Source organism: Rutilus rutilus (genome assembly GCF_951802725.1).
Source record: "Rutilus rutilus genome assembly, chromosome: 18".
Taxonomy (NCBI): Eukaryota; Metazoa; Chordata; class Actinopteri; order Cypriniformes; family Leuciscidae; genus Rutilus; species Rutilus rutilus.
The window spans coordinates 30,814,234-30,839,060 of record NC_140231.1 but is presented as its reverse complement, the minus strand read 5'-3'; the positions used below and the strand labels follow the sequence as shown (position 1 = coordinate 30,839,060).

At 38.1% G+C, this 24,827-nt stretch overlaps 1 protein-coding gene across 7 annotated transcripts in view; it reads right to left on the bottom strand.

The window, feature by feature from the left end:
* Positions 1 to 24,827, bottom strand: part of LOC311276954 (uncharacterized protein) — a 47,230-nt gene that overhangs the window by 1,002 nt on the left and 21,401 nt on the right. For 4 of the 7 annotated variants that reach the window (XM_084387022.1, XM_084387024.1, XM_084387025.1 and 1 more), the window contains exons 31-48: positions 24,318 to 24,756; positions 22,292 to 23,882; positions 20,589 to 20,693; positions 19,356 to 19,752; positions 17,869 to 18,089; positions 17,334 to 17,394; positions 15,765 to 15,955; positions 9,296 to 9,571; positions 8,132 to 8,257; positions 7,914 to 8,030; positions 6,885 to 7,011; positions 3,914 to 4,035; positions 3,641 to 3,841; positions 3,393 to 3,452; positions 2,625 to 2,815; positions 2,406 to 2,537; positions 1,422 to 1,560; positions 1,230 to 1,276 (exon numbers count right to left, since the gene is read on the bottom strand). In XM_084387022.1, coding sequence (XP_084243148.1) covers positions 1,230 to 1,276; positions 1,422 to 1,560; positions 2,406 to 2,537; positions 2,625 to 2,815; positions 3,393 to 3,452; positions 3,641 to 3,841; positions 3,914 to 4,035; positions 6,885 to 7,011; positions 7,914 to 8,030; positions 8,132 to 8,257; positions 9,296 to 9,571; positions 15,765 to 15,955; positions 17,334 to 17,394; positions 17,869 to 18,089; positions 19,356 to 19,752; positions 20,589 to 20,693; positions 22,292 to 23,882; positions 24,318 to 24,756 — 4,543 coding nt within the window. The remainder of the gene's footprint in view (positions 1 to 1,229; positions 1,277 to 1,421; positions 1,561 to 2,405; positions 2,538 to 2,624; positions 2,816 to 3,392; positions 3,453 to 3,640; positions 3,842 to 3,913; positions 4,036 to 6,884; positions 7,012 to 7,913; positions 8,031 to 8,131; positions 8,258 to 9,295; positions 9,572 to 15,764; positions 15,956 to 17,333; positions 17,395 to 17,868; positions 18,090 to 19,355; positions 19,753 to 20,588; positions 20,694 to 22,291; positions 23,883 to 24,317; positions 24,757 to 24,827) is intronic. The other 3 variants (XM_084387023.1, XM_084387027.1, XM_084387028.1) reach the window with 3 other exon arrangements.

Sequence of the window (24,827 nt, the reverse complement as noted above, 5' to 3'; positions counted from 1 at the left end):
GAAAGTAAAAAAAAAAAAAAAAAAAGTAGCAAATTGCTAATTTTTTTAAATATATGTCATACTTAGGGCACTTTCACACTTGGTTCGATTGCCTGTTCCGAACCCGAGTTCGATTGCTCCCCCCTCCCCCTTCCCCCGATGTACTGTGTTCACATTATATTATTTCTATCCGAACCGCGGTACGCTTGCGTCATCAGGCTGCAGCTGGTGCGTAATGGTGTTGCTTGGTAACCGCGAATGAAAAGGCGTCAAAATGGATAGACTTGCTCGGTTGACATTTGTTCTTCTTTTTTTTTAACCTTTGGTTTTGTTTTCAACATAGACATACAGAAACACACTTGCGTCTGTCTGCCGCAAAAGTTCTGAAAACGTTTCAAAGACAGCGTGCTGTCCGCCGAAGACACATTATACGTCATCAATACGGTTCACTTACGCGGTTTGGTTCGATTGCGTTCATATCAGCGAGTTCACATGAACCGTACCCCAGACCACCTTTTTAAGCGGACTCGAGTACGGTTCGTGGGTGCGCACCCGAGTTTGGAAGACAGCGTTCACATCATCCAAAACGAACCGAACTCTGACGTAATTCGAACCCGGGTGCGCACCAAAAGTGCTAGTGTGAAAGCGCATTAAGTCCAAAAAAATGGTTAGAAATGGTAATGGAAACTATAAGTCTTTTTTGGAGGCTAGTTTTTTTATCGTTTACTGTATATGCCAATAAATTAATTCTGGCATTCAAAAACGAAATCAACAAAATCATACTTTGGGTCCAAAAATGTGTTTGCAATCATTTTATTCTTTAATGTCACTCACGCACATGTATGTGTGGATGCATTATGCACATTTGGTTTCGGGTCAGAAAGATTTTTTTAATGTTTTTCAAAGAAGTCTCTTATGCTCAGCAAGCCTGCATTTATTTGATAAAAAAAAAAAAAAAACTGAATTAAAAAAAATATAATTTCAATTTAAAATAACTGTTCTATGTGAATATATTGTAAAGTGTAATTTATTCCTGTGATCAAAGCTGAATTTTCAGCATCATTACTCCAGTCTTCAGTGTCACATGATCCTTCAGAAATCATTCTAATATGATGATTTGATGATCAAGAAACATTTCTGATTATCAATGATGAAAACAGTTGTGCTGCTTAATTTTTGTAAAAACCCTGATTAATATTTTTTCAGGATTCTTTGGTTTGGTTTATTGGGTCTTGGAAACACAAACGCACCTCCAGGTTTCCTCTGGCTCTCTTCAGCACGCCGTGAGTCAGGGACACTGCAGGAAACACAGGACACAAACATCAGCGCATGATTCCTCTAGATGAGTGAGTGTTGTGTGTGTCAGTGTGTGTGTCTGTGTGTGTGTGTGTGTGTGTGTGTGTGTGTGTGTGTGTGTGTGTGTGTGTGTGTGTGTGTCTTACGCTGGTCGATGACGATGCGCTCCATGCCCTCTTTGAGCTGGTTGGTGGATCTCAGGCGTCTCACGGCTCCGCTCAGCATCCGCTCCTGCTGGGACAGGCGACTCTTCAGACGACTGATCTCACTCTTCAACAGATCGTCCTGATGAACACACACACACACACACACACACACACACACACACACACACACACACACACACACACACACACACACACACACACACACACACACACACACACACACACACACACACACACACACACACACACACACACACACACACACACACACACACACACACACACGAACAGGACTTAGCACAGGACTGCTGGGAAAACAATTCAAATGTATCATAGTTTTTAAACTTCAGATGAATGAGGGTGGATTTTTTCTCTTATATTTTTAAAGTAAAAGTAACTTTAAAAAATTTAAAATGTAAAAAAATTTTTTTTGTTTTTAAAGTTTTATATTATATAAAAAAATTTTTACAAATTTTTTTTTTTTACTTTTTAAATAATAAACATAATAAATAAAAATATAAATAAAATTTCACAATTTAACTTAATTATGGTCAAATTTTTACTTTTTTTCAGGATAGGAACACTTCACAAGGGATTTAATAATTGTATACAAATAAATAAATAAATAAAAACTTATTTATACAAAGTACACATGGTTTTGTGTTTTTGGTGGCCAGGTTGATTTATTATTTCATAAGATTTTTTTAAAATAAGTTTAACAATTATTAACTTTTTAAGAGAATAGTATTTTATTACACACATAATTAAATAAATAAATGTTACTTCATCTCATATGTTTATTTGATATTTATTTAATGATTGTATTTCATAATTTATTTAATTTTGTCAGTTATCTTCCTTCATTACTCTGCAGTCATTATATTTAAGCTTCACATGACAACAACAGAGATCACTTAGACGACTGTGTGTGTGTGTGTGTGTGTGTGTGTGTGTGTGTGTTACCTGTTGAGTGTGTGTGCCGTCTCCTGAGGGCAGTGAGACTCTCCAGAGTAGTTTGAGAAGTCGGGCGGCCTCCTCCAGAACCTGCTGCATGGTGTTGACGCCGCCAGAGAAGCTCTTCAGCTGATCCACAGCCTGACACACACCACAGAAAACACATTCAGTGCTGAAACATGAGCCTAACACACATGAGACTGAGTGTGTGTGTGTGTGTGTTCTCACCCTGCCGCAGTCATGTATCTGTGTGTCCAGATCCGCAGTGAGTCTCTTGGCTTCATTGATCTGTTTGCGCAGGGCGTTATAGTCCTCTATCAGACCCAGAACGTGCCGGCCTCGTCGGTCCGCCCACAGCCGGTGTCCCGGTACCAGCCGGGACGGAGCATGGGAACCTGAGTCCGCTGAACTACCGCTGCCTGAACACAAACACAACTTCGTGACCAACATGTGAAAATAAACATTTGATTTTCAGGGTTTATCAGCAAATTTCACAAAAAAAATATCTTGTGGTCACATAAAAAAAGAATGTCTTAAGAAAGAAACTTAAAGGGATGGTTCGGAGTAATTTCAACCTAGGGTCCTTTGCACCATGACCTCGAGCCAGAATTTTTTGGATTTTGTTACATTTTTATAACATTTAAGCATTCTGAATGTTTTGATGATTAAATTCTTTACTGTAATATAGTACATATTTACTTAATTAAAAATAAAACCCTCTCTCTCTCTCTCTCTCTCTCTCTCTCTATACACACACACACACACACACACATACAATGATTTATTCTATTCAGAATCAGGAAAATGGCACTAAAACAAATACTACCATGAACCTAAACAGTCTTTATTTTCTTAAAGCAAAATATTATTTCTTATTTTGTTCATTTGATTTTAGGACATGCTCTTTAAATTCATCACTGCAATTTAAATCTGTTGATGAACTGATCAGCATCTTATTAAACATACAAATATGAGAAAAAAGACAAAGAAATGTACCATGTGCCGCACTAGACGCGTCTGTCTGTAAGTGAAGAACGTCTGATTTAACAGCTTCATCTGAAAGAAAGAAAGAAAATTTGTTGAAATTTGAACCCTTCCTTATCCTGCTACTGCCACGTGTGACAGTGGTTTAAACAAACATTCACATGGTAAAACCACTGTAAGCCTCATCCGGCTTCATTGCTTTATAAATAACACATTTCCCATAAAGACATTGAGTGTGATATTGGAGTTGGTGTGTGTACCTGTTTTATGCAGCAGGTAGTTGATGTTAATGGTTGATTTGTGGTCAGTGCGGGTCAGTAGCTCTTGTTCTAGTCTCTGTCTCAGTGTGGTGTTGATCTGGATGCTTCTCTCCAGCTGAACGCGCAGTTGTCTGATCTCACCCAGCAGCTCGCTCATATCCACTGCTGAACCGCCCTCATAATCAGACCCACGGCCCTCTCCTGCACACACACACACACAGTTATGAGCTGTGTCTCAAACCTAGTGAGCATGTTCAGTGCATGTGAATGTACCTTTGTGAGTCTGTGTGGAGTTCTTCATGTGCTCTTGTACTTGTAGCTCCACACGCACGGTCTGCAAGACCTGCTGGGTGTCACACAGCTGCTGCCTCTGATGACTGTTCTCACACTGCAGCCTGAAACACACACACACATGCTCACATCAATGCATGCACAAACATATGATGCCCTTAGACAACATTATAATATTAAATCAGAACAATTAAGTTGCATTAACAACTGACTCACTGAATCAGTCAGAATAATTACTGCAATAACTGACTCACTCACTGAATCAATCAGAATGATTACTACATTAACAACAACGATTACTACATTAACAACTGACTCACTCACTGTATCAATCAGAACAATAACTGCAATAACTGACATAACTGACTCACTCACTGAATCAATCAGAACAATAACTGCAATAACTGACTCACTCACTGAATCAATCAGAACGATTACTACATTAAGAACTGACTCACTCACTGAATCAATCAGAACAATAACTGCAATAACTGACTCACTCACTGAATCAATCAGAACGATTACTACATTAACAACTGACTCACTCACTGAATCAATCAGAACAATAACTGCAATAACTGATTCACTCACTGAATCAATCAGAACAATAACTGCAATAACTGACTCACTCACTGAATCAATCAGAACGATTACTACATTAACAACTGACTCACTCACTGAATCAATCAGAACAATAACTGCAATAACTGATTCACTCACTGAATCAATCAGAACAATAACTGCAATAACTGACTCACTCACTGTATCAATCAGAATAACTGCAATAACTGACTCACTCACTGAATCAATCAGAACGATTACTACATTAACAACTGACTCACTCACTGAATCAATCAGAACAATAACTGCAATAACTGATTCACTCACTGAATCAATCAGAACAATAACTGCAATAACTGATTCACTCACTGAATCAATCAGAACAATAACTGCAATAACTGATTCACTCACTGAATCAATCAGAACAATAACTGCAATAACTAACTCACTCACTGAATCAATCAGAACGATTACTACATTAACAACTGACTCACTCACTGAATCAATCAGAATGATTACTACATTAACAACTGATTCACTAGCTGAATCAATCAGAATGATTATTTATTTATTTGATTACATTAACTACTGAATCACTCTTCAGCCTCATAAGCCTAAGAAACTATTGGCACCAATTGTTTCTACAATCTCCGTAGGCTTACGATTCTTTTTGGGCAACACAACAACTGCATTAACAACTGACTCACTGAATCAATCAGAACAATAACTGCAAAAACTGAGTCACTAGCTGAATCGGTCAGAGCGCTTCCTGCATTAACAACTAGGGATGTTAAATACGAACATTTTGCCTTCACTTTAAATTGAACTTTCCACTTCGATGGCCAAATAAAAACAAAATCTATAAACACAAATAAAAATGCATGTGCAATAGATAAACAAAATGGAATAGACTACGAACACACAATAATGAAATCGTTTAACCCTTAATCGCTGTTTGGGGTCAAAATGACCCCAATGGACTTTTCCTTCATTTTTTAAAAGTGTTACCTTCATCTCAGGGGCATGAAACTCTGTGACTTTTCCTAAATAATCTATCTAAACATGCACAAAAAAACTGGGCTTGATTTGGTTGTTCTAAAGGTGTGTAAAAAAAAAAGTACCTTTTAAGCTGTTTGGGGTCAAAATGACCCCACATTGAAAATGAATGGGAGAATGAAAAAAATTACTTTTAAAAATTTTGTTTGTCAAAAAAATAAAAGTAAATCCATTATAAATCTGAAAATTTTTACAAATAAACCAAGGTCTGGTCCTAGAGCATAAATAAAAAGTAGAACGAACTTTCTATCTCATACACACACACTCACACACACACACAAACACACACAAACACACACATGTATGTGACTGCAACAGAGAGCATTTTTACAGAAATTGGCAAATAAAATAAACAAAACTGGCATAAATCAAAAAAATGTTACATTTAAATAAAGGTCTGGTCCTAGAGCATAAACCCAAAGTGGAACGAACTTTCTATCTCATACACACACACAAACACACACGTATGTCACTGCAACAGAGAGCATTTTTATAGAAATTGGCAAATAAAATCAACTAAACTGGCATAAATCTGAAAAATGTCACATATGCAACATGGAACAAGCTTGATATATAGTTTTCCATTTAAAAAATGTATATTTCCTTATGCAATCGCTCTTTAAAAGTTTGGGGTCAAAATGACCCCAAACATCTTAAGTGGTATCCTTTTTTAACAGCGATTAAGGGTTAAATTGTTGTTTATGAGAAAATAACATGAGAAAATATGTCTAGTTATTATTTATAATTCATCAATGATTTTTGTTTTTGAAAAAGGAAATAATACATTGGCCTAATTTTCTTATCGGGTCGATAACGATAACATTAAAAATGAACATAATTGGCCGATACCGATATGGTGGCTGATATTTTGTCCATCCCTATTAACAACCGAATCACTCACTAAAAATCAAACTGGACTCAAAGCTGGCTTTTTAGCAGCTGAAAAATGCTGTGAAAGGTTTGAAAGATTTAAAATCGTTTAAATATTAACTGGCAGTTCGTAGCTAAAGACACTCATTTGTAAAGTAAATGGGGGTGTAGGAAACACTGATGTGCAACAAATAAAAAATTCAGGAACGACATAAAGAGTGTGTGTGTGTAATATGAAACTCTCATTAGCCAACCACACATTTACCTCCTGGATTACAAATAATTGCAATAATTAAAACAACTCATTACACAGGCCCTCTGAGAATGACACATGATACAAACCAAACACATTACATGATACTGGATCTCTGCTTTCTGCGGCTGATCTCTTTTATAGGAAACACACCGAGACATATTTATTTTTCTGTAGATGGATGTCCCGTATGAGGCTGTGTGTGAGTGTTACCTGTACAGGTTGTCCTGTAGTTGAGTTCTCTCTTGTTTGAGATTTTCACACTCGTTTCTGCTCATTTCCAGTTTAGCAGTTCGTCGGGCCAACGTTTCCCTCAGGCGATCGTTCTCCTTCTGTTTATCTGTTTAATACACACACACACACACCTGTCAAGTCAAGTCATCTTCATTTATATAGCTCTTTTAACAATGTAGATTGTTTCAAAGTGGCTTTACAGTAACAAACGGATCATTTAAAGTAACAGATTGTTTTGGCTTTATAGCGGTTCTTGAATAAAGATACTTTCCAGCTAAAGTTAGTTTTGATTGATTCACTTTCGTCGCAACGATCATTAGTTATTAAATCAGAGGCCGCTGAGACGACATCGTTCTCTCTACACAGACTTTAAACGTGAACCTGTGACAACAGCTAAAAGATTACATCCAGTAGTAGTTTGAACAGATTAGACTGGGTATCTGCAGAGTTTTACAAATCTAATTTAAGACACTTTTAAGACCTGCAAAAATCAGATAATTTCTGTACGTCCATTCAGAACAAAAAACAATCTCAAAATAAATCATGCATCTCAGATTCTTTTACTTAAACCAATACATCTGTGCCTGTTTAAGCATGTGCTAATATATCAATACATCTAAATTAGAGCTTGTTCGATTTTGAATTTTGCTGAAACTATATTAATGCGTTTAAAGAAAGACAATAAAAATACTTTTATCTTATCTTAGTCTTTCCTTCCTATGACGGGGGCAACCCAGAGAGAAACCACATTAGTTTACATTGAATTAAACACCAGAAATAGTGTGTGTTAATACCGATAAAATATTATTTGCATAATGCAGGACTTTTAACTATAAACAAGCCTGAAATACACCAGGACTCTTATTTTGAAATGCATACACCTTACTACTTCACATTATACCATACTCATTTTGTTTTACCCTTTACAATATTTAAGACTTTTATGGCCTTAAATTTGATGAAACTTAATTAAAGTCTTTTTCAGGACCCTTAGGGAGAGTGTGTTACCTCGTGCTCCCTGGTTGAGCTGCTCTTTGAGTGTGTGGTTTTGGGTCAGGAGGAAGTGAAGTTCACTGCTGATGTGAGCCTGATCCTCAGAGCCAGCGATGAAGATGTTAGTGGCTGCTGATCACACATATACATATTAAATGATCTGAAGATATTAGGAGCGTTGCGAGCATCTTTAAACATGCAATCCATTTGTATGAGTTTGTGTGTGTGTTCACCTGAGTCTTTCTCAGCTTCCTGTAACTTTCTTTCTAACTGTTCTCGGAGTCTTTCGTTGGTTCTGATGGTCTCTTCAAGACGCTGACGCAAAGCTCGGATCTCGTGCAGGTGTTCTGCTAACAGATCTACAAGAGAGAGAGAAAACAATGCACTTATGTATTATAATGTAAAAGATTTCTGACTCTCAATAACATAAGCACATTGTAAGCACTCAATAACATTGTCCTAACCAAGAACACAACCCTTTAAAGAATGTCATATGAAATAATAGTCAGTAAAATCCAACTTTTTTATTTATTAATTTATTTATTTGTAGCAAATTTGAAACATCAGGCTTTTATGGATCATATAGTCTATAGTGAGAACATGGAGCTCATACTCGAGGAGGAAAAAACACCTACATTTTATTCAGACACAAACTGAGGTAAAAACATTACATTTGGTGCAGGTGTTATTCATATGTCCAAAAAATAAGATGAAATTCTAATAACTTGTAAATGTAAACCAATGAGATCTTTAGAACAATATAAAAAACAACTTGCATAAAATGCATATAAATATCACTTTTTATCTCCCAATAAAATGTCTTAGGATTCGGAAGATGATATTTTTATAGTTTTATGATGAAAGCTCTGAAGTTTTTTATTGTCGGGGGCCAAAACATATAATGCAATGTATTACAATGATGATTGAGAGATGAACCAATAAACCTCCCTCAAAAGCCTGATGATCATATTTGATATTCACATTTTAACATGATCTGTCTAATAAAACGATGTAAAACGATGGATAATCAAGTAAACCTAAGTTGCTTCAGTCCAGTAAGTGTTCATCTTGAAATATTACTTACAATATAAAAGACATTCTTACGTTTACTTTTTAAAAATCAGTAAAGATTTCACAGCAACAAGTGAAACATGACCTGAAGGCTTATCAAATGCTAATGCTAGTAGATTGTGTACAAGTTTTTTCAGCTGTTTTGATCATGTTAGAGGACTTAGAAATGTGCATATCAAATACGATACAGTAAAAATAATGTTATACTAACTTATAATGTTTAGTTGTACAGTTATGTGGATTTTGGACCAATGAGAGCTCATTCTGGGCAGAGTTATCCAGTGTGAGCAACCAAAGGTCACAAGCAAACACACAGTGAGCTCTACCTGAGTTGATCATCTTGCCCGACGGCATGTTCTGCTGCTGCTGCTCCTCTGGCTGTTTGTCTTCGGTCTGGTTCTGTGGGTTGTGCTCCAGGATGGAGCGTGTGAGGTCCAGTTCACTACGAAGTGTAGCATTCAACTCCTCGCTGCCTCTCAGCTGCTCCTGCAGACGCCCATTCTCCCACTGTAGCATTCGGACACTCCCCTCTCCGGCATCAGCCACGCCCCCAGACACCAGCCCCATATCTGTAAAAGCATCGCCATTGGATGCCTTCAGGCCTGCAAGAGACAACAAAAAAGTCATTTACAAATGCACACAAGAACAAACATGATCCATAAATTAATTTTAATACAAAAATATATTTTATTTATTTTAAAATATAATTTATTCCTGTGATTAAAGCTGAATTTTCGGCATCATTACTCCAGTCTTCAGTGTCACATGATCCTTCAGAAATCATTCTAATATGCTGATTTGCTCAAGAAACATTTTGATTATTAATATTTATTGTCTTTTTATTATTATTATTGTTGAAAACAGTTGGGCTGCTTCATATTTTCATATTTTTGTGGAAACTGTGATACATTTATTTCCAGAATTCTTTGATGAATAAAAAGTTAAAATGTTTTTACTGTCACTTTTGTACAATTGCTGAATAAAAGTATTAATTTCTGCCCCCCAAAAAACTTACTCACCCAGTCTTTTACTGAAACAAGTTGAAGTACTAAAATGACTAAAACTAAAATAAAAACAAATTAAATCTGAATAGAAATATTTAAGAATGCAATAATGACAAAAAGTGAAAACAACATGAAAAATAAAAGTAAACTGAAAATATGAATAAATTCTATATTAGTATATGAATAATACTAAAATAACACTGTTTTAAACATCAAATTCAATTACTTATCCCTAACCTATAATTCAAGACAACAAGGCATCAGCACCACTTTAATGAAGAACAGGACAGTCAAGAAGAGAGTAACACTTGGTTTTTACCTTCCTCTCTGGTGGCTTTTAGCACCTTCCTCCATCTGCTACGAGAGATGACATTATGGGCCATAATTTGTTCACTCATGTTCAAAGCTGAGCTACTGTTAACCTAGACCTGGTCTCACTATAACACCAGATCTCAGTATAATTGTAATCCAGTAGAAAGTTTAGCACAGCACTACCACAAATTAGGCTTTTACGAACATGTATACGGTCTGAATGACAATTAAGCATCACTCAACTCGCCTCTAAGGACGCTAGCACTAAACAAACTGCAAAGACGGCGTAGTCCAGTTCACGGAGTACATCTCCAATCTCTCCATCTATTGTGTCCCAGCTGCAAGGAAACCTGAACCAGGCTGTTCTGAAGAGAGATCAGGAGTAACAAACTCCTTCTGTTTACTAGTGTAATGCTATGAGAGTTAGTCCATCATCTTGTGCTGATGCCTTTACTAAAGAGCAAAATCTATCTGTTTGCATGATACTAAACACTCAACACACAGCAACACACATGCTCAGGGCTCTGAACAGCTCTCAGGAGGGCAGAGGAGAAAACGGTGCTTGCTGAATAATGCATCTCTAAGGGCCTGTAACGGGACACCAGCCTCAGCTTCTGCCGTTTCACTTCATGACTCGAAATACTTAAGCTGACAGGATCGCAGATTAGGGCTGGGTGGTATATCGAATTTGTACGATACATTCATATATATTTTATAAATGATATAGGATGAGGCGACACCGTTTATATCGATATACAGTAGTTTGATAAAGCGGAGGACACAGAGTGAGCTGCTGCGCAGAAGGTGCATAATCCAATTTGTCTTAAACAGGAAGTCTTATTTTAAGGCAGTAAAAGTAACTCGTGAGATATAGTTAACATGTATAGTTTAATGCGGCTTCCTCCGTCAGATACCCAAACCTGACGGGCATAATTAAAAATTTTTTAAAGAAAAACCAGACCCGATAAAATAAGAATTAAATTAATTTCGAACCCGACTGGACCTGTTGACTGATTTGGCCGCTGCTCCGTTACTTTCATTCATTCATTTACTTATTATTACTAGTGCTGTCAGTTAAACGCGTTATTAACGCCGTTAACGCAAACCCATTTTAACAGTTAGGGCTGTGACGGTGGCAGTTTTTTACCACCGCAGTAGTAATGGACCCAAATACCGGCGGTGTTGCGGTGGTTGGGTTGGGGGGGGGGGGGGGGGGGGGGGGGGGGGGGCGGGGGTCATTTATTTCAATGCTTTACATCTCCTGTAAAGCATTGAAATAAATATAAGTAATTACTGGTAACTTACATAATATAATAAAGTTGAATCTATTTAAAAAAAAAAAAAACTTTCGTTTAATATTTCCACACAAAGGCGCGTGATATAACCTACCGCTCTGCGCTTTGAGAGGGATGTGGGACACGAACAGGAAAGAGACCATCGATCTCTTTTCTGATATCTTCATGTTTTCTACTTGTAAAAGGTATGAAGAGCGAATATTATCTTCTACAAGGGCAAGGCATTTAGGCTCGCTGCCAGAGAAAGCCAAACTAAAATCACCCCCGCGTGTGAAACGCGCTTTACAAAATGAACTTGACGCGCCTTACCAATTATCATATGTCTAACAAGCACAAACTGTGTTAAAAAGAATTTGACTTACAAGTAAAAATGTAGGCTATCTGTCCTACAGCGTTTTTTCTACTTTAACACAGTAAAGAATACGAAAATAATAGACCTAAAAGCGAACAAAGGAAGAAACGTTTATAACGGGTCTTTGGGTGAGACGCGAGTGAAAGAGATGGGAAAAGAAAAAAGAGATTCCATGCAGGGATGAGTCACGATTTTTGAATATTCGATTAGTTGATTTAATTATAGAACATCTAATGTTCTAATGTCTGTTGTGCGATCATTCTCTAAAATAAAATCTCCATGTTCTGGTGCTGATGCAGTCGTGACGCGTTCATGTAACCGGAGGGTGACGCTGCCATTAACGCACATAACAGCTGTCACAAAGAACCGGCAAAAGTAATGATTATGAACGTGTCAAATATAGCAAGGAGACATTTGAATTGTTTATTAATAAAGTGTTTTTGTGTGTGTGTGTGTGTGTGTCGGGCTGCAAAGATGAAGTTGACGATGCTCACTCTTCGCAGTGAACGTGCCTAGAGAGAAATGCACACTTCATTCGGAATACATAAGCATAATGCTAGTCGGTTTATTTTCGTTTTGAATTGTTTTGTTTAAAAGTCGATAATTCAAGCTTTCTATAAGGAATAACTAATGGAATATTTTTAAATTCGCTAATAATCGGGTGACCAGATCGCAAACCAGAATTCAAAGCCGACAAAGCTTAAGTTTATGGGCTCACGTAGGCTACAACTCTCTCATTCGTCATTAGGGCTGCAACGATTCATCGAGTTACTCGATTTACTCGATTACAAAAATTCCTCGAGGCAAAAACTCTGCCTCGAAGCCTCGTTAAATTCCTATGACGCGCACTATACGCGCAGGGATCTGATTTCACACGGACCGTTGTTCAGTGTTCAGGAAGCACAATAGCGCGTGATACATTTTGAATTTAGTTGGCGCGATGGCGGAGAGTAAAGATGTCCATAAAGTTTGGGATCGCTTCCTTCCAGCGTCGCTGAAACAAGGTAACGATTCTGTCCCCCGCATTTTTTTTAACCCAGCGCCAATATTTCCGCCCGTGCCGAAGCCTATACATTGATGTTCGCTGATTTCAATCCCATACTGTATTTGTAGTGATGTCGTGATGCGGTTTGACTAGATATGATGTTTAGCTTTGATGTTTTAAAGTAGTAAATGTATTCATGTTCAACTGCAAGAGAGTATAGCCTAAAAAAGAACCCCTTCATACACACACACACACACACACACACACGCACCCTCGTCTCTCTCACGCGCCAGTCAGACCAATTGCGGCAATGCATCACATATGCTCAAACTTTTATGTAGCCACGCAACAATAATTTCAGCGTGCATTCACTGTATACACCGGGACGTGATGGAGGAAAATATAATACTACAAAACGTGCTAATATACTTCAACTAGCCTAAGTGAGAAACAAAATGCTGTTCTTTTTAACATATTTGCAATAAAACATTCCCCTTTTTAAAGCTACACTTATTTTTTTATAAATTGTATACATTGTGTACCTGTTTGGCTTGATATTTTATATTCATTTAATTTATTTTTGTTCTCCGGTGGGTAATTTGCAGAAGGTGCAATCCTTTTTTTGTAATGTATTAAGAAGACAAAACTAAGGCCAAATGGCCTTTACTATTTAAGTTTGTATTCATAGTTTTACATGTTATACATGTTTTACAGTATAAAGTTGACTTAACTGTATTGTTATATAATTGTTGGCACTGGCACTTATAAACACTAAATGGGTAAAAAGTACAATAAATAGGCTTAGTTTTGGAGCCAAATGTTGGAGTTGGAATAAATAGCTCTGTTTTTTTTTTTGAGAAATAAAAGCCAAATGCTTGATTATTTTACAGCCACATCATTTTCGTTATGCATTATTTGTTTTGGTTGTTTAAAAACACACTAATTTTTTTATCCGATTACTCGATTAATCGATCGATAAAGTGCTAGATTAATCGATTACAAAAAGAATCGATAGCTGCAGCCCTATTCGTCATGAATTCAAACTTTTCCATGGCTGCGATATAACATTTAATTGCTAACCTATTATTTATTTTGTAAACAAAGCTTTGTGTGTCATAATATTAATGTAAAACAGCATTCATATACACATTTTTTTTTTTACGAACCACCGCCGGTACTACTCAGCCACCGCGGTGGCGCTTTACAACCGCGGTGGTGCGGTTGTCAAGTTTACCGGCACAGCCCTATTAACAGTGTCAATTATTTTATCGTGAGATTAACGTTGTTTTTGGCCTAGCAAACTTTGTCGGTTTTTTTCACATGCTGTTGCAACAACTACCGTATTTTCCGGACTATAAGTCGCTTCGGAGTATAAGTCGCATCAGTCAAAAAATGCGTCACGAAGAGGAAAAAAACATATATAAGTCGCACTAGACTATAAGTCGCATTTATTTAGAAATTTATTTCACAAAATCCAAGACCAAGAACAGACATTTAATCTGGAAAGGCAAATTATTCAACTACACAGAACAACAGGCTGAATAGGTGTCCGGTATGTTAACCCAACACATTAACAGTTATTCAGCTACACAATAGCATAAAGAACATATACCTGGGAGGCTGAATAGGCTAAATTAACATAAGCCAGCGAGTCCAACAAGCAAGTTACCAGTAAACAAGTTCACCAAGCTCCCGCAATCTCATTCCACATCATTTTCTTCATCCTTGGTGTCGCTTTTGAACAACTCCGCCAACTAGAGCGCCCTCTTGCGGCTGTAGACGGTAATGTTTTCTCTTGGTTCATCTCAGTTTGAATTAATTTTGATATATAAGTCGCACCTGAATATAAGTCGCAGGACCAGCCAAACTATGAAAAAAAGTGCGACTTATAGTCCGGAAAATACGGTAGTAACGTTAGAAAACCTGCAACACCACACCGGATCTAGCTAGACCGGAAACAAAACAACAGGCACGCCACACACACTTGTTTGGGCTTGCGAGCCGGCCGAAGAGTAGTAGGCTAACGTTACGTTTTGAGTGGATGGCAAGCGCGAGACGCCGAAATGGATGCCAATAAGATTCTGAATGGAAAGTTTACCTTTAAAAAGTTGCCAAATGGTTCCATTGACGAGACCAAAGTGATCTGTGTGTTTTGTCGTTGTGAACTGAGGGATCATCGCAGCACCTCCAGTCTGAAATACCACTTGACACGAATGCGAATTCTCTGATGCGATTATTTGCTCCAAGTGAGAATGTTAGTGTGAAATTGAACACTACAGTATTTGCCAATGTTGTTTTAAATAAAAAAAACATTTGCACAAAGCAAGCCGATCCACTTTTCCATGTTGATAAGAGCATTGTGAAAATAATGGGACAAAAAGAAATCAAGGGACATTTAGAATAGATAAAAATGTGCAATTAATTGCGAGTTAACTATGCGATTAATCGCGATTAAATATTTTCATCGTTTGACAGCACTAATTATTACTTTATATTATTGCCTGCCTGATGGATACAAGTTATTTCTGAGTTCGGCTTTCAATTGTGAGCAGTGGGTTGGAAAAATAAACGTGATAGCTCAATAAAAGTTAAATCGATAGCCTAATATATCGTGTATTTGAAAAAGAAAAGCCCTGCATGAACACGCAGCATCTCACATCTATAAGATGGATTTCTGTGTGCGAGGATTACAAACGTTTGTTCCTTTTCTACGTATGTTTCTCAAAAAATGCAACGTGGAAGGACGTGATGAAGTGCTGAAATGCCAATTCTGATGTTAGTTTGGATACAATCAGGTGCATTTACAAACAGATGAAATGCCTTTCTACCTGATCAGGTGAGTGTTACCTGTGTGAATTCTGCTGGGGGTCTGCCTGCGCCGAGCAGGGGGGCTGTCCTGGAAGGATGAGGTGCCATCATTGGACAGTCTGTCACTCATCTCGGAGTCTGAGCACTGATCCATTCTCTGAACTTGCATTCGCAGTTGATGTTGCAGAGCTTGGATGAGCCGGTCTTTCTCCTGTAGTTTTGCAGAGAGCCTGTAAGACACACAAATAATTACAGACAGAACAAAACTGTATTAAAAAAAAAGAAATAAAAAAAGAGGGACACGACAAAACTAACCACTAATCAACACACTAATACCACACAAGACAATATAAGGAAATAAGGCTGTAAAAGAGTGAGGATTAATCCCAAATCCAAAACTTTTACTTACTACTATATATGCATTAACTTTGTGGCATATAGTACATGAGCAAAACTTACCTTAAAATTTATTTCAGTTTTAGGTTCATTTTAAACCTGCTGTTGCCAAATAACATACTTAATCTCAAAAAATAAACACTACCCTTCAAAAGTTTTGGGTTTAATGTTTTTGAAAGAAGTCTCTTCTGCTCATCAAGGCTGCATTTATTTGATCAAAAATACAGTAAAAACTGAAATATTGTGAAATATTATTACAATTTAAAATAACTGTCTTCTATGTGAATATATTTTAAAATGTAATTTATTCCTGTGATCAAAGCTGAATTTTCAGCATCATAATACTCCAGTCTTCAGTGTCACATGATCCTTCAGAAATCATTCTAATATGCCGATTTGCTGCTCAAGAAACATTTCTGATTATTATCAATGTTGAAAATAGTATTTGTGGAGACCGTTTTTTTTATTCAGGATTCTTTGATGAATAGAAAGTTTAAAAGAACAGCATTTATTTGAAATAGAAATTACTTTATAAAGGTCTCTGTTATTTTGATCAAATTTAAAGCATGAGTAAAAGCATTCGTTTCTTTTGAAAGGTAGTGTAATTTGGGACAGATTAATCATAAACTTGCATACTATACAGGATGAATATTATATGAATTGGGATGAAGCCTAAATCTGGCTGAGAAGACCGCCACCCAAAGAGAAAATACAGAACAAAATCTTCAATTACTCCAAGAAAGGTTTCACTGCAGAGATCACACACACTGCACTGCACACGGGCCACAGCAGGGCAGCACTCACAGGTCAATGTAATGCTGTGTACTAATGGCAAGATTCTGGTTCTGTCTGCACAAATAAACCATCTGTAGCTGCTGCTGTTCTCTGTCGCCCTCTAGCTGAGAGCGCAGGTACTGCAGCTCCTCCAACACACACTCACAATCACTGTCAGGAGGAAGCCAAAGACTACAGCATCAAACACAAGCTGGATTAATGGGTAATAGCAGTTACAGACTCAAGTGAAAACTACAGCACAAGCATATGCATATACTGTTTTCATTAATCATCTACTACATAATAATTGTGTGTGTTTGCGCACACTTGGCAAATAAAGCTCATTCTGATTCTGAAGAGTCCTCCTTGAGATTTTCGTATTTGTTAGATCGCAGGGCATCGTTCTTAGCATATATAAAAGCAGAAAGCGGTTCTCACCTGAGCTTCATTTCTGACTCCGCTCCCTCCTCATTATCCATACCAGGCCCTCCTGTAGAGACTAAAGGAAAACAGAAAACACATACAAAAGTGTTTCAGTTTTAGTTATTTTAGTAAAGTTAAATTAAATAAAAATCAGAAATCCTGATATTTTATATTTAAATTTTTCTTTTTTTATTTCAGTTATTACAAGTAGTAAAACTGTTTGTTTTTTTAATAAAAAAAATAATCCCACACTACACCTCTGTCTGGAAAACTTGCATATATTTAAAACACTCTCAGATACTGAAAGCACTTTTTGCTTATAATGTGTTTTTTTTTGTTGCCATTACTTTATATTTGCTTGCATGTTTCAAGCTATATAATCATTCCTAACATACAACTGTTTTTATTATTAATTCATAGTTATTTTAAAAAATAACTTACAATTATATAAGTAATTTAATCAAAATGCAAAAATGTACTTGATATTAAAAGTCAAGATTTGGGATCGGATCATGAGGTGCATAGTTTCTCTGTTTTTGTGTATACTTACCCTGCTCTAGTTTCTCCAGCAGGCTCAGACTGCGGTCCAGCTGCTCTCTGAGCTGGAGACCCTGGTCAGAGTGCATCTCACTGGGTTGGAATAACTCCTCTAGAGCGCCTCTGAGCTCCAGCAGCTGTTTACGCTGTCCCACACCCAAACCACGAGACACACGGATCTGTTCCCGCAGCTCACACAACTCCCGGGCCTGAGACTGGACCAGAGACTCAATTCTGCAGAGAGGGAGAGAGACGATTACATTTAACAAATAGGTAACTCTTTACAATATGCTTTCATTTGTTAACTATATGAGTTAACATGACGTAAGAATGAAAAATACTTCTAAAGCATTTATTAATCTCAGTAAATTGCTAAATTTATTCATATATTATTCAAATCAGGTTGTTCAAATCAAAAGTTGTATTTGTTCATATTATTTAATGGCACTAAGCTAACATGAACTAATAATTAATATTTTTATTTGCATTAACTAATGTTGTATACTGTAACAAATGTATTGCTCAAATGTTAGTTAAAGGCATTGTTCACCCAAAAATCGAAATTTTATCATCATTTACTCAGTCTAATATCGTTTAAACCTATTAGAAATACGAATTAAGATATTTTTAATGAAACCTGAGAAGTTTCTTTTCCTTCATTAAAAAGGAACATGCTGACTTTTGGGACTTTACAAATAACAAGGTCACATGAGATACAGCCATCTTCTAACCAGTAGTAGCAGTGCTTCGGCCTTCTGAGAATATAGTTCCCAGTATGTATACGGTTAGAAGATGGCTGTGTCTCATGTGACCTTGTTATTCGTACACGCTGTGACTATACAAATCACAACATGTAAATAGGAAAATGTTGGCGTTATTTTGTCACTTATTGGGAGCAGTATGCTAGCTGGAGCCATTTACCTCCAGTCTTTGTGCTAAGCTAGGCTAGCGGTGGGTGCGTCAGACAGAGTTACGGCACGCACGGAGATGAGAAGGGTATGTATGGACTTATCTAACTCTGATACAGTGAATAAGCTAAAGTCCCAAAAAGTTGGCATGTTCCTTTAAAGATACAGGTAACCAACCACTGAAGATTCAAAAAGGTCATAAAGGCATCATAAAATTAAGTGATATGAATCAAGCAGTTTAAACCAAGCCTGGAGTGGAGATACAATTGCTTTATATAATGAACAATTATATAAATAGATTCATATTAGAACGTCTTTATGAACTTTTTGGATCTTCTATGTTTTGGTTAATTAGACATTCAAAATGGAAGAACAGAAACCTCTCAGGTTTCATTTGAAAATATGTGTTTCAAAGCTTAACCAAAGTCTTATGGGTTTGGAACGACATGAGGTTGAGCAAGTTATGACAATTTTCATTTTTGGGAGAAATATCCCTTTAATGTAAGTATATATATTAACTAATGTTAACATATTGTAAAGTGTTACCAATAAATAAACCACAAGATGAAGAATAAATCCCGATGAAGGTTACCTGGACGGAGAGCCTGGTTGGCTGGCTCTGTTCAGGCTTTTCTCTTTCTCCAGCTCAGAGTTCAGTTGGGCGATTTGAGCCTTCATGATCTTCGTATCCTCATCTTCTTCACCTGCTGTGGGGTCAGAGGTCACACTCAGGAGCTCAGATGACAAAGACTTCTTCCGCAGCTGTCTCTGGAGGTGCTGGATGACTTTGTGTTGTCCTTCGATCTGTGACCTGAGCTGCTGGATGTGCGTGGTGGGGTCGGCATGATAGTCGGAGAGTCGAGGTGAACTCAAGCCAGGAGAACTGGGGTACGAGGGGCTGGATGCGGTAATGTCAGGAGAAAATCGGTCCCGAGTGCCCGTGAGGACAGGAGACAGAGAAGGAACCAACCGCAAAACACCGTCCACATCTGATAGTGACATCAAAACAAACAGAGGACAAAGAAAAATAGACTTACATTAATAACAGGAAGGAGATGCAGTTCCCAGAGAAAGACGCCATTAGTTATATTATTAAAACAGGGATATAACATGGTTTGGTCATGCGGAAGAAGTGATGCAAACCATGTTAAAGAACACACGTACATGCTGACAAACATATAACCAAGGTTTAAAGAAAAGTGCACTGACATTTTTTATTCTGTCATTGTTTACTCACCCTCGTGACATTTACCCGTAGGAAAAAACAGCACTCATTCTGCTAAATGCTCGTGTTACACGGAGTAAAGAAAGTCATGGTTTGGAACGGTATTAGAAGTGAGTAAATAATGGGAAACACTTTACAATAAGGTCCCATTAGTTAATGCATTAAGTAACATTAGCTAACAATGAGCAATATATCTGTTGCAGTTTTAATAATCTTTGTTAATTTAAGTAAAAATACAACTTACATTGTAATTTCATGTTTTCTCAGGTCCATTAAATAATTGATTTAATAATGTATAAGTAAATGACAATGTTGAAATCAACATCAAGATTAATAAATGCTTTAGAAGAATTATTCATTGTTAGTTCATGTTAACTCATGCAGTTAACAAACAGAAACTTATTTTAAAGTGTTAGCCAATAATAATATTATTTTCAGTTCTTTACATCATCTCTAAACGTGATCACCATAAACTGAGCATGCAGTCAGTTTGCAAACCATGGATTATCAATAGAGATAAGAGATTCTGAAATTCCCTTTCCATGCAGAAACCCTGACATGCAGTCTTATTAAAAAACGAAGTGTTTTCCCCCTGTCTACCTGTGCTACTGCCCTCCACCTCCGTCTCACTCCTTCCACTTGTTTCGTACCCGAGGTCCTGTGCCTCCACCTGCACCCCTTTATCATCTCGTTCACCAGGGGGCGCTAGAGCACACAGGCAGGGTTGAGAACAGCAGTCCCCAGACAGACAAACACAACATTTTCCTGTAACATAATGCCTGCGGTTTCATATTTGATATGCTAATTTCTAAGGCCTCAGCATTATCCAAACTTTACTTAACTGTTGTACACAATGTTCTGTCTTCTGATTGATAGTTTATACTTTTTAGCAAGTAAAAGGCCTTTTAGCATACTTGTAAAAACCTTCAGGTCGTGGTCTTTTTGCTGTGAAATCTTTCACAATTTTTATGAAGTAAATATAAGAATAACTTTTATATTGTTAGTAATATTTTAAGATGAACACTTGCTGGACTTTTTTTTTTAAAAGAAAAATCATGATAAAATGTAAGTATCAAATATGATCTATCAGGCTTTTGAGGAACATTTATTTATTATCTCTCAATCATCATTGTATTGCATTGCATTATATGTTTTGCCCCATACAATTAAAATTTCAGAGCTTTCATCATAAAAATATCATCTTACTAAGACATTATTTGGAGATACAGTTACAACTGATATTTATATGCATTTTAAGTAATCTGTTATACTATTAATAAAGATCTCAGTAGCTGCGTTTACATGGACACTTATAATCGGATTGAAGGTTCAATCGGACTAAAAAACCTTCATGTAAACACCTTAATTGATCCGATTGAGCTCGATCCGAATGAAATTTCGATCGGATTGAAAGGGGTGGTTTATCCCTTTTGTAATCCGATCGAGAGAACATGTAAACACTTGATCGGATTGAAAACCGAAACTGAAAGGACTGCGCATGTGCAATGACGTTAAATAGCGTAATGACGTATGACGTGCGGAACGAGCTGTTCTTCCTGTTGAATAAAGTGTCATATTAATAAGTTTCCCGTCATTCTAAAATTCTCATTTCACTCGCGCGTCTGTGAAGTGAAGCAGGACAACGTCCCACCAGTCCTTGTTTTGGATTCTCATCCACAGACGTCTGGTTTTGGCCGCGGGGAGGGACATTTTTACTGCGTGATCAATAAGCAGCACGGCAAAATGGTTAATGTGCTCTAAATTATGACCAGAGACGAATTAATATTACGTCTGCTGTTTAAAACAAATAAAGATCCAATAGAGGAGAATATTTATGCGCGAAAAAGCGGGAAACTCTGTATATTCGTGCAGTGTGCGCATGTCAACACATCAGATCCGATTTAAAACTTGTGACATATAAACGCGCACATCAACCCGATTACTTTATTTATCATTCATGTAAACACCTTGTTCGGATTCATCAGTCGGATTGATTTCATTCCGATTGTGTCCATGTAAACGCAGCTACATCAAGCTATCAGAATTTCATCTTACTTTTTGTCCATTTAAATATCAGAAACTAGACAAATTGCATATTTTTGCTCAGTTTGGGCCTCTAAATAAAATGTAGGTGTTCTTTTTCCTCTGAGAATGAGCTCCATATTCTCACTATACTTTATATATAAGCCATAAAAGCCTAATGCATCAAATTTGATATTCAACAAAAAAGCACATATGCACATTTTTTTTTAAACAAGCTAGTTTCAGCATCTGTAATGTTAAACTGACTTTGTTCTTCTCACCTTTGTGCTGATCAGATTGTTTGTCCTTGTTAGAGCTGTGCAAAGCGATGATCGACTGAGCAATCGCCAGTTTCTCCTCTAATTTCCGGCATGCCCTCTGCCTCTCCTTTAGGGCCTTCTGCAAACCTTCGACATGGCCGTTCCTCTCCAGACCTTCATTTCCAGGTGCATCTCCACCTCCTGAACTTTTGCCACGCCCGCTAAGCTCTTTCTCGAGTTCGGTCATTTTCTGAGCACGCTCAGTATGAATCTGAAGAAGCATTAAGAGGTTCTTATGAAGATCCTGGTGTGAGGAGACAGATTCCAGAACATTCTGTTGCTGTAATGATTTGGAGCTCTCCAGGTTCTGAATGGGCGTGCTCGTCTTTTGTTGGCGTTTCCCAGTGCAGACTGGGTCATTCAGAGACTCTCTCTCCAGCAGAGCACGCTGAAGCCTCTCCAGCCATTGCTGCAACATTGAATCGGACAAGTTCTCCACATTAGACTGGTTCGGTTTCGAACAAACGTCTGCAAGAGACTGGACAGCGCCTTCAGCAGCTCTAATGCATTCACATAGACAGTCAGTCAACTGTTGCTTTTGCCATGAGGGGACCTTTCCTTCCTGCGATCCGGGAGTGTAATTCCCCTCCAGACTTGCAGGTGTGCTGTTGTGCATGGAAGCGATAGTTGCACTCAACTTTTTAACAGCTGCTTCTGAAGTCCAGAGCTTCTCCTGCAGCTCTGCATTCGACTTGCACTGCTGCAACAGTGACTCCTGCATTGTGTCCACTTGTCGTCGTAGGTCAGAATCAGGTCCGGGTGTCGGACCAACCTCTGGGATTTGAGGGACTCTTGACCTGTCGTCACTATGCTGAGAAGTTCTGACCTGTCGAATCAAGTCCTCCAGCCTCTCACAAAGAATCTTTGTGTCTGCTTGCCCAGGGATTTGGTCTATTTGGCTGCTTGTGGTGTCTACATTTTGGAGTGATGCGATGGCAGACTCCGCTGTGTTTAGGCAGTCCAAGAGCTGAGCATTGAGTCGGTCTTTCTCCTCAACAGCCTTCTGCAGTTCTGCACACTGACGCTGTACCGATACATCTCCTGTTTGACCGATTCCACACTCAGAGTCCAGGCTGCAAGCAGTCAGGTACGCAATAGTGGACTCTGCTGCTTGCAGGGCTTCCAGGTACTCTCGGTTGAGCTTGTCCTTCTCCTGTAGCTCCGCCTGTAGCTCGTCCCATTCCTGGACTTGTTGCCTCAGGCGGGAGATTAGCTCCTCTTTCTCCTGGCATTCTTGATTCAGCAACTCTAACTGCGCCATGAGCTCGGATTCCAGATCCTGGTCTGCGTTCTGTCTGATGTTAGTTTTCTGTTTTGTTCCAGTGGTTGGACTCAGCCTAGCATCGTCAATATGGTCTAGTTCGAGGTGTCCGTGCTGAGCTGAGCTTGAAGACATCTTGCTGTCAGTGCTGTAATCAGACTCCTCTGCACCAGTCAGGTCTTTGCTCCTGAGGCGAACGTGGTCTGAAGTCACCTCACTCAGATCCTCAGAACTCTGCCCAGAACTCCTACTGGTACTCACAGGTACTGGTAGCCGAGATTTTAAATTCGCCTGAAACAAAGAACATTATTATACTGATAAGATCCTTTGGAAAAGACAAAGAAGCAGTGAAATCAGGTTTGGATGCATCTCCACACTAGAAGCAATAAGAAATGGGTAGAAGGGGCGTACTTCATGTAGTACGCCACACTTTATCTAGTGTGCCGTACTAGATAAAGCTTAGGGCTGGTAATTGTAAGGTTGCTTGTTCCATCCCTGCAAGCAATGAGCCATCACTATTTTGTCTTTGACTTCAAGTTGCTCCAATGGGCTTGTCCATTTTCTGAGCACTCTCAGTATTGATCCGAAGCATCATAAATAGATTCTTATGAAGATTCAGGCAGAACTGCTTCTTGCCGGGTTTGAACCTACAACCTTTTTGGTTACCAACCATTAAACCACACATCCCCCCTTATTCCAAGTGTAAGTTGTTTGATTGATACTCACTGAATGTCTGGCCACGTGCTGCTTCTGATTCTTGTTGGGTTTGGTGCTTTGGCCCTGCCTTCTTTTTTCATCTTTCTCCTCCATTTCTTTCCTTTCTCTTTGTTTGTTCTCTTTCTCCAGTGTGTTGGCACTTCTCTGAGAATCTTTACGATCTGTTTGCTTCCTTTCCATGTTGCTGGCCATGCTGACCATAATCTCAGGGTAGAATTGACTTCCAGCATCAGAGGAAGAGTTTCGCTGCAGCTGCTCTTTTAGCATTCGAATGATCTTTCGGTGACCTCTGGCTTCTGAGCGAAGCACTTTCACGGTTTGGTGCAAGTCTCCATGGCTATCGCTTTCTCCAGAACTCTCTGCGCTTTCTTTGGACTCAGTGGCGTTTTCCTCCTTCAATAGTCCACGGAGTTCAGATGCTTCTGAGCGGAGTTTGGCCACTTGCTCCCTACAGATTTCAGCAGTTAAGAGTTTGATGGGTTTTTTAAGTTTTGATTTGATATAAAACCAAAGCTACTG